This window comes from Nycticebus coucang, chromosome 8 (assembly GCF_027406575.1).
Source record: "Nycticebus coucang isolate mNycCou1 chromosome 8, mNycCou1.pri, whole genome shotgun sequence".
In the NCBI taxonomy this organism is placed as follows: Eukaryota; Metazoa; Chordata; class Mammalia; order Primates; family Lorisidae; genus Nycticebus; species Nycticebus coucang.
This window is the reverse complement of record NC_069787.1, coordinates 110,482,120-110,495,890: the sequence shown is the minus strand read 5'-3', so window position 1 is coordinate 110,495,890 and position 13,771 is coordinate 110,482,120. Positions and strand designations below refer to the sequence as shown.

Below are 13,771 nucleotides of genomic sequence, written 5' to 3'. Positions count from 1 at the left end.
TTCTTCCATGACTTAGTGATTATGAATTGGGCTGCAATAAACATTCTGGTACAGATATCTTTGTTATATTGTGACTTTTGGTCTTCTGGGTATAAACCTAGTAAAGGAATTATAGGATTGAATGGCAGGTCTATTTTTAGGTCTCTAAGTGTTCTCCAAACATCCTTCCAGAAGGAACACATTACTGTGCATTCCCACCAGCAGTGTAGAAGTGTGCCCTTTTCTCCACATCTACGTCAACATCTCTGGTTTTGGGATTTTGTTATGTGGGCTACTCTTACTGGGGTTAGGTGGTATCTCAAAGTAGTTTTGATTTGCATTTCTCTGATGATTAAGGATGATGACCTTTTTTTCATGTGTTTGTAGATTGTGCGTCTGTCTTCTTTAGAGAAGTTTCTCTTCAAGTCCCTTTCCCACCCTGAGATGGGATCATGTGTTCTTTTCTTGCTAATACGTTTGAGTTCTCTGTGGATTCTGGTTATTAGACCTTTATCGGAGGTATAACCTGCAAATATTTTCTCCCATTCTGAGGGCTGTCTGCTTGCTTTACTTACTATGTTCTTGGCTGTGCAGAAGCTTTTTACTTTGATCAGGTCCCAGTAGTGTATTTTTGACACTGCTTCAATTGCCAGAGGAGTCCTCCTTATAAAATATTCACCCAGGCCGATTCCTTCGAGAGTTTTCCCTGCACTTTCTTCAAGTATTTTTATAGTTTCATGTCTTAAGTTTAAATCTTTTATCCAGTGAGAGTCTATCTTAGTTAATGGTGAAAGGTGTGGGTCCAGTTTCAATCTTCTACAGGTTGCCAACCAGTTTACTCAGCACCATTTGTTAAATAGGGAATCTTTTCCCCACTGAATGTTTTTAATTGGCTTGTCAAAGATCAAATAACAGTAAGTAGCTGGATCCATCTCTTGGTTCTCTATTCTGTTCCAGACATCTACTTCTCTGCTTTTGTGCCAGTACCATGCTGTTTTGATCACTAGTGATTTATAGTATAGTCTCAGGTCTGGTAGCGTGATTCCTCCTGCTTTGTTTTTATTGCTGAGTAATGTTTTGGCTATTTGAGGTTTTTTCTGATTCCATATAAAACGAAGTGTTATTTTTTCAAGATCTTTAAAATATGACAATGGAGCTTTAATCGGAATTGCATTAAAATTGTATATTGCTTTGGGTAGTATGGACATTTTAACAATGTTGATTCTTCCCAGCCATGAGCATGGTATGTTTTTCCATCTGTTAACATCTTCAGCTATTTCTTTTCTTAAGGTTTCATAGTTCTCCTTGTATAGATCTTTCACATCCTTTGTTAGGTATACTCCCAAATATTTCATCTTCTTTGGCACTACTGTGAAAGGAATAGAATCCTTGACTGTTTTTTAGGCTTGGTTATTGTTGGCATATATAAAGGCTACAGATTTACAGATGTTGATTTTGTAGCCTGAGACACTGCTATATTTCTTGATCACTTCTAAAAGTTTTGTAGTAGAATCCCTAGTGTTTTCCATATATACGACCATATCATCTGTGAAGAGGGAAAGTTTGTTCATTCTGACGCTATGTGGATACCCTTGATCACCTTTTCTTCCCTAATTGCAATGGCTAAAACTTCCATTACAATGTTAAAGAGCAATGGAGACAATGGGCAACCTTGCCTGGTTCCTGATCTAAGTGGAAATGATTTCAATTTAACTCCATTCAATACAATATTGGCTGTGGGTTTGCTATAGATGGCCTCTATTAGTTTAAGAAATGTCCCTTCTATACCAATTTTCTTAAGTGTTCTGATCATGAAGGGATGCTGGATATTATCAAAAGCTTTTTCTGCATCAATTGAGAGAATCATATGGTCCTTATTTTTTAGTTTGTTTATGTGCTGAATTACATTTTATAGATTTACATATATTGAACCAGCCTTGAGACCCTGGGATAAATCCCACTCGGTCATGGTATATAATTTTTTTTGATGTGTTGTTGGATTCTGTTCGTTAGGATCTTACTGAGTATTTTTGCATCAATATTCATTAGTGATATTGGTCTATAATATTCTTTTCTTGTTGGGTCTTTCTCTGGTTTGGGGATCAAGGTGATGTTTGCTTTGTAGAATGTGTTGGGTAATAGTCCTTCTTTTTCGATATTTTGGAAGAGGTTTAGTAGTATAGGTACTAGTTCTTCTTTAAATGTTTGGTAGAATTCTGACATAAAGCCATCTGGTCCTGGGCTTTTCTTTTTAGGGAGATTTTGTATAGTTGATGCTATTTCATAACTTGATATAGGCCTGTTCAACATTTCCACTTCCTTCTGGCTAAGTCTTGGTAGGTGGCGTGCTTCCAGGTATTGGTCTATTTCTTTCAGATTTCTGAATTTCTGAGAGTAGAGTTTCTTGTAGTATTCATTAAGGATTTTTTGAATTTCTGAGGGATCTGTTTTTATTTCATCATTATCATTTCTGATTGATGAGATTAGAGATTTTACTCTTTTTTCCTGGTTAGGTTGGCCAAAGGTTTATCTATTTTATTGATCTTTTCAAAAAACCAACTTTTGGATCTATTGATCTGTTGTATAATTCTTTTGTTTTCAATTTCATTTAATTCTGCTCTGAATTGGTTATTTCTTTTCTTCTGCTGGGTTTGGGGTTGAAGTGTTCTTCCTTCTCCCATTGCTTGAAATGTCCTATTAAGTTATTAACTTCCTGTCTTTCCGTTTTCTTGAGGAAGGCTTGCAGTGCTATAAATTTCCCTCTTAGGACTGCCTTTGCAGTATCCCAGAGGTTCTGGTAATTCGTGTCTTGATTGTTGTTTAGTTCCAAAATTTTGGTGATTTCCTTCTTAATCTCATCTATAACCCATCTATCCTTCAGCATAAGGTTGTTTAGCTTCCATGTTCTTGTATGGGTATGCAGGTTTCTGTTGTTATTGAGTTCAACTTTTATTCCAGATGGTCTGAGAAGATGCAAGGAATAATTTCTATTTTTTTATGCTGAGGTTAGATTTGTGGCCTAGGATGTGGTCGATTTTGGAGTATGTTCCGTGGGCTGATGAGAAGAATGTGAATTCAGTTTTGTTGGGATGAAATGTTCTGTAGATGTCCGTTAAGTCCAGATGTTGAATGGTTGAGTTTAAATCTAAAATTTCTTTGCTTAGCTTCTTTTTGGAGGATCTATCCAGCACTGCTAAAGGGGTGTCAAAATCTCCAACTACTATGGAAGTTGCATAAATATTAATAATAGAGATCTCATCATATTGAGTATTACCTTTAACAAATATGAAGTGTCCATCCTTATCCTTAATTATTTGGGTTGGTTTAAAGCCTATTGTGTCTGCAAACAGGATTGCAATACCTGCTTTTTTCTGCTTTCCATTTGCCTGGAATACAGATGACCATCCCTTCACCTTGAGTCTATATTTGTCTTTTAATGTAAGATGCAATTCTTGTATGCAGCAAATATCTGGCTTGAGTTTTTGTATCCAGTCAGCCAACCTGTGCCTCTTTAGAGGACAGTTTAAACCATTCACATTAATTGAGAATATTGATAAGCCTTTTGAGAGTCCAGTGAACATTTTTAATCCTTTTGCGACTGTGGAAGTTGGAATTTGATCAAAATTTTCTGGGTGAGTTTACTTTTGTGGTGGAGGGTTATTCTGGTCTTTATGGAGGATAGGTCTGAGAATATCCTGGAGAGCTGGTTTAGCTGGTTTAGCTGGTTTATCGCAAATTTCTTCAATATGTGAATATCATTGAAGTATTTAATTTCTCCATCATAAATGAAACCCAGTTTAGCTGGATACAGGATCCTCGGTTGAAAGTTATTTTGTTTTAGGAGATTAAAAGTTGATGACCATCCTCTTCTAGCTTGAAAGGTTTCAGTAGAGAGATCTGCAGTTATTCTAATATTCTTCCCCTTGTAGGTAATGGTTTTCTTTCCTCTGGCAGCTTTCAGAATTGTCTCCTTCATATTAACTTTAGTGAAATTGATTATGATGTGTCTGGCGGATGTCTTATTCAGGTTGAGTCATGCTGGAGTTCTGAAAATGTCTGCTACCTGAATTTCAGAATCTCTTGGCGTGTCTGGAAAGTTCTCCTTCATAATCTCATGGAGAAGAGACTCTGTGCCTTGTGAAGCCACTTCGTCGCTTTCGGGGATCCCCATAAGACGAATATTGATTTTCTTTGAATTATCCCAGAGCTCTCTGAGAGAGTGATCTGTTTTTGCCCTCCATTTCTCATCCTCTCTGAGAGTTTGGGAGCTTTCAAAAACTTTGTCTTCAATGTCAGAAATCCTTTCTTCTGCTTGCTCCATTCTGTTACTGAGGGATTCTACTGTGTTTCTCAGATCTTTGAGGGATGCAACTTCTTGTCTCAATGTGTCAAAATATTTGGTCATTTGGTCCTTGAATTTGTTGAATTCTTGAGATATCTTTTGGGTTACTGCTTGGAGTTCTAATTCAACCTTATTTGCTATCCAGATTCTGAATTCGATTTCTGACATCTCAGCTATTTGTTTGTGCATGGGATCTTGTGCTGTGTCTGCCCCATTGATCCTTGGGGGAGTTGATCTACTCTGATTATTCATATTGCCAGAGTTTTTCTGTTGATTTTGCCTCATGATTGTTTTTCACTGTTGCCTCTGGCTGTCCTCAGAGTTGGGGAGGTGTGTCTCCAAGATTAGATCCCAGCAGGATCACTCTATTGTTGCTTGATCTTTGTAGGGAGTGACCCTGTGTAGTTCCTCTGGGGCTGCTCCAGCTAGGGAGTTCTGGTTGTGGAAGCAGCTCTGGCGTGTGACACACCCAGATCCAGCAACAGGGCAGGAGGTGGTGCACACGGTTCTGGGAGTGCCTGGCACCCAGTGACTTTGGCACAGAGAGCCCAAGGCTCCACCAGTCTCTGGCCAGGAGAAGGGCTCTGCGTAGAGGCAGGGAGGGCTCCAGAGGGCACACAGCTACCAGTATCCCTGGCCAGACGAGCGGGCCAGTGTGGAGGCTGGGAGGACATAGGAGGGAGGACGCAGGTTTGCACTGCTCCCGCAGTTCCTGGTCAGGGCATGCGGAGGCCCGGTTGGTGCGGGGTCATGGCACAGATCTTATGGAGGTCTAGGCAGCACCTAGCCCAGGAATTTGAGGTTGCTATGGGTTGTGACACCAGGGCACTCTACCCAGGGCAACAGCCCGAGCCTCCAGTGTGCCAAAACCGCCCCTAAGGGTTAAGGCTGTAAGGCAGCTCAGTCCCCACCTTTAGGCTGCTCAATTGCTAGGTTACTAGGTTCCACCCGCTCCTTGCTCTGGGACCCTGAGGGCGGAGCTTGCCGGGGCAGTTGTCTCACACAATAGCTCCCTGCAGCCCAGCTCAGTGGCTCTGTCTGGGGCTCCAGACAATGCCCAAAGTTCTCCGGACTCCTGCCTAAGCTCTCCCCAAGGCAGTTCAACTGAGTGCCAAGTTCAAAAACACTGAAACAGTTCACAGGTAAGGCCTTTCCGGTTTGCAGTCTCACTGCTGCTTGTACTCACGGTTGCCGGCGTGATTATGTCGATCAAACACACCAAGTTGATATACTTTTTATTGTGGTACAAAATAAATACCACAAAATTGGAGAGGATAAAGTATTGACAAATATTATTTTTTACCTGAAAATATATACAATCAAGAAAACCTGGCTGTAAGGGATTGTGAATGTCAGCATATTCTTCCTCAGAAAACAAAAAGAAAAGATGAAGAATACATAGAAAAATGAGTGTTTGAAGGAACCAATAAGCAACCAGACATTCAGGACTTGAAGTGTCAAGATACTAAATAAAAACAGATTAAACTTAAGTACACTTAAGGCAGGAATTAATAAAAATAAGAGAAAATTAACAAAATTGGGATGTACAATACAGAAAAATCAACAAAGCCAAAGTTACTTATTGAAAACACTCATCAAATTGGTAACTCCCTAACAGGATATTTCAGGAATAAAAAAGAAAAGATACAAATTAACAATAACAACTAGAAAGATGACTACAGACACTATAATATTGAGGGTATTAAAAAAAGTATATGCCAATAAATGAGAAAATGTAGATAGATTGACAAATTCCTTGAAAAACACAACTTACTAAAACTGATATAAAATGAATAAAAGTAGATTAATCTTGTATCTATTAACATAATTATATCTGTTATTAAAAATCTTCCTTCAAAGAAAACTACAAGCCCAGAATTCTTCTTAGCATTTAAGAAAGAGAACAGTAGGGCAGGGCCTGTGGCTCAAAGGAGTAGGGCACCAGCCCCATATACTGGAGGTGGCGGGTTCAAACCCAGCCCCAGCCAAAAACTGCAAAAAAAAAAAAAAGAGAGAGAGAGAGAACAGTAACCTGTTTTGTGATACCTAAGTAACTTTTACGATAATCTGGTGAAGACTATACAATAGAAACACAAAAATCCTAAACACAGTATTATCAAATTAGATGCAGTGATGTATTAAAAAAGGATAATATATCATGATCAAGTAAGGTTTATTAAAGGAATGCAAGACTGTCTTAACCTTTGAAAATCAATTAATGTAATTAACTGCATTTTTAAAAATGAAAGAAAAATACCATATGATCATACTACTAGGTGAAGAAAAATCATTGACACATTCTTTTTATAAGTGACTATTAGTAATAGAGTAAGAATAACAGAACTTCTTCAATTTGTTAAGAGGTTTCTATAAATTTGACAGAGAAATATGGAAGCTGTTCCTTTTGTGATTAAGAATAAGGCAAAGATGTTCATATCACTGCTTCTATTCTTCACTCTGAAGCTTAAGAAAATAAGCAAAAAAAATTAAAAATTAAAAAAGATGCAAAATGAGTGATGATGGGAAAGAAAAAAACAAAACTACAATTATTTGAAAGCAACATGATCATAAAAATTCAGAACCTACCAATAAACTATGAGAATTGTTATATAAACTTAATAAGGCTGTGAATGTAAGATCAATTAAAAAATTAATTGTATATTTGAATCTACAAACAATTAAAATATGAACTTTGAAAAGATTACTATTTGCAATAGCAAAAAATCAAATATCTAGGAGTAAATTGAGATATCTACATAAAAATTTTTATATAGAAATAACTAAGAGAAATTCAGGAAACCAAAATAGTTACAAGGATATACAATGTTCATGGATTCAAAGTTTCAATAATGAAAAAAAGTCTATTTTATCCAAATTTGTCTATAAATTCAATCCAGTCCCAACTAAAATGCCAATAGGCAATTTTTACGGAGATTGACAAGTTGATTCCAGAGTTTGAATGGCAATGTCCAGAGGCAAAAGTGTCATTTTCAGGAATTACAACAAAACCAAGTGTTGGCAAGAATATGAAGCAACTAAAACTGCTGACTAGAGTGAAAACTGATACCACCACTTTGGAAAACTGCATGGCATTAAGTCTCAAAAATTCTACAAAAAAACAAACATATATTTTCAGCAGCAAAATTCATCATATTTCCAAACAGAAAACAACCCAAATGTGTTTCAATAGTGTTTTGGTGATATATTCATATAATAAAAGAATGAACTTTTTCTTATTGCTATCTGTTCTTTGATAAAACAGACAATAACATTCACTAGGGGAAAGAATCTCTATTCAATTAATGGTGCTGGGAAAATTGGAGAGCCACATATAGAAGATTAAAGCCACTTGAAGAAGACTGAAACAGAATCCTCACCTCTAACCACTCAAAAAAAGATTAAATCACAATGGATAACTACTTAAGCCTGAGGCATGAAACTATAAGAATTTTAGAAGAAAAACTTACAGATGTCGGCCCTGAATTTATGAAAAGAAGACCCAAAAGCAATCACAGCAACAACAAAAATTAACAAATTTTTGTTAATTTTGGACCTAATTAAATTAAAAAGATTCTGTACAGCCAAGGAAGCAATCAATAGAGCACGTAACAAACCTACAAAATGGTAGAAAATATTTGCATGCTGTACATCTGATAAAAGGATGATAACCAGAACAAAAGCAAATAAGCAAGTTCGCAGCTAATGGGTACAATACACAATTTGACTGAGGGGCACACTCATAACTTGGACTCGAATTGTATAAAAGCAATTCACATAACCAAAACATTTGGGCTCCTGTGATATTCTGAAATTTAAAAAATATATGATCTTCATACAACATAAAGAATCTCAGAAATGGAAGGTTGAGTAAAAGATGACAAATGTATTCCAGTCACATAAAACTGCAGAATAAGAAAGGCTAATTTGTGGTGGCAGAAGTGCTAATAATATTAATAGTTTCTCTCAGGTGGGAAGTGTGACTAGGTAAGAGAAAAAGAGAGCTTTGGAAATGCTGACAATATGCTTTTTATATCTTAAGCTATAAATATATAATATATATGAACTTTCCTGGGTAAATTAAATGCCAAAAAAGAAAAAATACACACATTTATTTAAACATAGGGAAATTATGAATAACAGGGTGTCAGAACAATCTAGATCTATGAAATATTACAATATATTATATGTATACATAAATTTAAACAAGTGTGGAATTGACAGAGATGACTAGATTAAGAACAAAGAACAGGTTCAAAATGAACCTAAATGTAAAATGAACTTTGGTTCTACGTGTATGTATACAGTTACTGGAAATGTTGGGTGGTGTTAGATTTCAATAAGCTTGGTGAATGAATCAATTAAAATCCTAGGTTATCCAAAAGAAGCAAATCTCTAAAACAAATATTTAAAACCATGAGCCCCGAGTAAAATGTTCCCAGCAAGTCTCAACACAGAACAGGAAGAAACTTGCTTTTCCTGCATACTTTTCTTTTCTCTTAAAGATAATTAATGTATGAAATTGGTTGAGGGTGGGGACAAGAGCAACAAACTATCTTATTATCTGAAAACAGTCAAAAATAGTTGTGACCACATACCTTTTTATTTATAATCTGTATGGAGTGGAAAAATGTCTGTTACTTTTTAATTAGTACAGAGTTATAAAGGAGTATGTATCATTTTAAACAAGAGAATCCCACCTCAAATCCAAAAATAATTTCTTAGTCTCTTTCCATCAGAAATTGAAGTGTAGATTTTTCTTTGGGAGAGGCCAAATACAGAAGATTAAATAGTGTTATCAGGATCTAGCTTCTTTCTTACACAGCCATTTTCCCTGTGATCACAAGATGGTTGTGATCTCATTGAGGTGAGGCCACTATGAGGATGGATGGATTCCAGGAGCAAAACGCCCACTCTAGAATAAAATAAACTTGGGATGGGGGCAGGAAAGGCCCTATGAATTTAACCTTGACATTTGTTTATTGATGTTAAAAATTAGAGAGCTGCTAAGAAATGAGTGTGTGTATTTTCCCAAAATTCGTATGTTGAAGTGATGGTATTTGGAGGTGCAGCCACTGGGAGATGGCAGAGCCCTCAGGAATTGGGTTAGTTCCCTCATAAAGGAAGATACAAGAGAGATGGTATTTCTTTCTTCCATGTGAGGACATAGCATGTAGGCAGCCATTAACAAACCAAGAAGAGGACCTCTGCTAACACTGAGTCAGCAGTCACCTTGATTTTTAATTTCCCAGCCTCCCAAATTATGCCAAACAAATTTCTGTTGTTTAAGCCACCCTATCTGTGGTATTTCATTACAACAGCTTGACCAGATTAAGATTATACCCAGATCTCACTTTTTAAAAAAGTAAAGACACATATGAGTCAGAAAAATGCTCCCTATTCTCCACATGTCTCCCAATGTTTCTAAGTTTTCTGTGGTTTGCGGGGTGACAGTGTATGTTTTCATGAGCCAGCCTAGACTGTAAAGTGAGTGCTCAGGATAATTGATGATGGCTGACCCTGTGGAAAGACTATCTTTTACCAAAGGAGCTGTTTCTGTTTTTAATCCTCTCTTTCTATTACTGGTTTTAAATAATGTTTCTGACAAGATTCTGTTTTTCTTTCTGTCAATGGTCAGAAAGAATTGGGCATTATTTGTGAGACTGTAAATACATTACATGATAAAATAATGAGTCCTTAAAAAGTCAAGAGAAAGGTCTCCAGAGACGTTTACCTAACATAGTGATTTATGAATGTCCAGGAATGAAATTTCAGAAACTTCCGAATGAAAAGTCTGGAACACAAAGCCCCTTCCAAATCTGCTTTTATTGTAGCCCTTGGACACATTTTCCCTCTACTTGTATCTGAAAGTTGGAGAACATTTTTCATGTTCAACTTAAATTGTTTAGTTAATGGTTTAAGAATACTCTTGGGAGCATCCCCAGCATAGCGTGCTATCACTCCATTCTTCTGACTGAACTTGATGTATCCATTGTGTTCTTGCTGCATAAACTGATCCCTGGGATTAATCATTTTCTTTCTACCAGCTAGACATTGTAGACATTTAATGGATATACCTACATCAGTCAATTTAATGAGTCCCATTGTCTAGGATTAGTAATATACTGATCATTCTAATGTTGAAATATGTATAATCGACATTCATCCTTGTTTCAGGTTTTTGAATCTTCCACGTTTGTCCTTCCTGCCTGCCTGAGGAGGATAACTTAGTTTAAGGTGTTTGCTTGTTTGTTTAATTTACAGACTGAAAACTCAGGTGCATTTGCTGAGTAAAGTGCAGCGGAGGTTAAACAATCTTTGCATCCTTTACTGAAGTACACCTTAAGCAAATCACTTAGCCTCAGTTTCTTTAACAGGGACTATTTTGTCATCTTAGTGGGAGTTGTTCCATGGAAGGATAATGATGGTAAATATTACCCAGGGTTATCTCTTGAAGTCTTCTAGTTGAAAAGAATGGGATGGTGACATAGCTGTGGCATGTCACTAAAAGGACAGAGCCCCTGTATCCCTCCAGAACACAAAACCAGGGGTGACCTTCCTTGATAAAGAAGTCCCATTAAATACAGTTGCAAGAAATTAAATGAACTCAAATCTGAGTCATAAATAATGGAATTTGGTTTCTGTTTTGTTTTCAGTTGTTTGAATTTATGAACTTTTTGGCTGAGAATGTCATCTTCTGTTACATGGGCCTGGCGCTGTTCACGTTCCAGAATCATATCTTTAATGCACTTTTTATACTTGGAGCCTTTGTATCCTTTGAAATACAGACCATGGGGTAACTACAAAGGACAACAAACTACTTACTTTTACTGATTATTCTGTTAAATTGTTAAAGCAATTTTCTTAGGTTCACTGCAAAGCTCATACTCAAGGCAAATACAGTAGAACTTCTGTAAGTTGACCACTCAAGGACTATAACAAACTGATCAACATATAGAGGTGCTGAAAATAAGCCTACTTCACTGATATGTATGTGTAGTGCATGTCTGGTCTATGAAAATTAGGTCAACTTAAGAAGGGGGTCAACTATAGAGGTTGTAATACTGTATGTAATTTTTAGTTAGGAAAAAAAGCATCCTAAGAGATCCTGGAGCCTTTATTAAATACCTGTAGTTCAGGATAAGAAGTTTAGAAAACATTGAGGCAAATAAAGGGGAAAATCTAAAGAAAATTGACATTTTTCAAGTATTCAAAATGTATTTAACTAAAACTATAAATCATTTATATAAAAATTATGTCAATCCATTCTTTATAGAGAAATACATTTAATCTGTTAGAATATATCAGCCAGGATTATTATATTATTAAGCTTTGGAAATGTTTTTATTATAAGGTAATAAAACCTTTTTATTCCAGGGAGGACTTTGAAAATAGGATAGATACAGTAAAGATCAAATAAAATTAGTACAATAGTGTGCATTTAATATCATAAGCATTGTGCACATGTACATTAATAAGGTAGCACCTTTCCTTCCATATGAGGACAGATAAAATCTAGACCTCACTTTAATGCAGAGGACTTTAATAGCTCTAGGCCTGGGGTAAGAGGCACTCTCATTGGGAAGAGACATCTGTCTAAAAGGGTGCTGAGCCCTTAGAACTGTTCCCAAGGATATCCAGCAGCTATCGTCCTTCTTCCCACTTGGAAAAAGGACAGGCACCCTCTCAGATCAGAGGTGGAGTATCATAACACCCAGAAGAGCCAGCCCCTCTCTGTAAGTCCTGTTCCAAATAACCATCATTTGCCTCCTACTCTCTTTTTGTTGAGCATTCAAATGAACTCCAAATTTCATCCAAAGCCTGGATTTTGGAAGGAAGCTTCCTTTTCCCAAATAAATCCATCTCATTAAGGACAAACTATAATAGACAGGCTATTAGGGAACGTGTCAAAGACAACAGAAAGAGAGAAATGAATGCTACCAATATTTTCAAAGATGCTTACTTATTAAAAAACTTTGGTTTTAATAAAATGCCTCCTAAAGCAATAGTTGTATTCTACAGTTAGACAGGTAATTCCTCTCAAAATTAAATCCGCTAAAAGAAAAAAGCAAGAAAGATTGCTAGATACAGGAGTATAAACTAATGGAAAGTAAGGTGATTATTGTGAGCAGAAGTCAACTTCTCTTTTCTAAAGTGCTGTTTGAGAAGATAATGCCACAGCATCTGAATGGTCTCTGCCTCACATTTTACAGCAGAATTGAAGATGGAGTCAGTCATCAGCAACATAAGTATGATGAGAACATTTACACTGATTGAAATGGTGTTGGGCTAATGATTTAAAACCAAGTATATATTCAAAGAAAAGCAGAGTTCTCTATTATTTCTAGAAAGGAATTGACATTGAAAGATAATTTTGGAAGCAAGCTGGAAATGTATGAACTGACGTTTATCCCCGTTTTCTGAGTCATAATGTAGAGAAGCTTAAGGACATAATATTTAAGCTCAAGGACTCAAACCCTCATTGCAGCAACATTTTCCTCAATGTTTCCCTGTACTTATCAACAGATAGCAATTTTCGTTGCCAGAGCCTGCAACATATATCCTCTCTCCTTCCTCCTGAATCTGGGCCGTAAACCGAAGATCCCCTGGAACTTTCAGCACATGATGATGTTTTCAGGTATGTGAACTACATTATAGGATATGGAGAACCATGAAGAGACTTACAAACCACCTTGGGAAGCAACTTCTCTTTACCCCAGTACACTTAGCACTGTGCTGAGACTCTGTGAGGTCTGAGGAACAGCAAGATTTCGCTTTCTAAGAGGGAAATGAAATTAAAGGGAATTTTGTTGTTATGTCTTCAAGGTACCATATATGGCCAAAACCTGGCCTAGAAAGGGCATTGAACTTCCCCCTATCTCACAACAGTTTTCTTATTAGGAAATTTTAATTATGAATCATCACTTCATAAGCTGATGTTAAGGTCATTATGTGTGCGAATGGTGCCATTCTTGTCCAATGTTGGAGCTCCTTCTCCTTAGAAGCCCTGATTCTTTCCCATGCAAAACTCCAGAAACGTCTTATAGATTTCAGTCTGCTCAACCCTTAGATAAGAAAACAAATATGAGTTGAGCACTCACCGACTGCCCAAGAGCAGGTCTAGGCACTGGGTTGATGAAACTGACAAGGCATCTGTTCCCAAATAAGTTATGTTCTAACTGCTTAAAACACATGTGAAGCCTCTTTTCCAAAAGAAAATAAAGGAAATGAATTCGCTGATCCTGAACAATTCTGGGGACTGCAGTTTCTTTCTCTTCTATCAAAATTTCCTACCTTCAGTCTTCCCTTACCTGCCTCCAGTGTGTGTGCACACTTACCATACACTCAGGGGTGGTTCATTGGAGAGCACATAAGTATTAAAAAAAAAACAAAACTGGTATCAATAAAATAGCATGAACGAAGACAATTGGGGGTACAGAGGAGCAGATGGAG

At 36.8% G+C, this 13,771-nt stretch overlaps 1 protein-coding gene across 3 annotated transcripts in view; it reads left to right on the top strand.

Moving 5' to 3' along the window:
- SLC9A9 (solute carrier family 9 member A9) overlaps positions 1–13,771 on the top strand; it is a 678,779-nt gene that overhangs the window by 405,667 nt on the left and 259,341 nt on the right. For all 3 annotated transcript variants that reach the window (XM_053599744.1, XM_053599745.1, XM_053599746.1), the window contains exons 10-11: positions 10,975–11,088; positions 12,845–12,956. In XM_053599744.1, the coding sequence (XP_053455719.1) occupies positions 10,975–11,088; positions 12,845–12,956 (226 nt within the window). The remainder of the gene's footprint in view (positions 1–10,974; positions 11,089–12,844; positions 12,957–13,771) is intronic.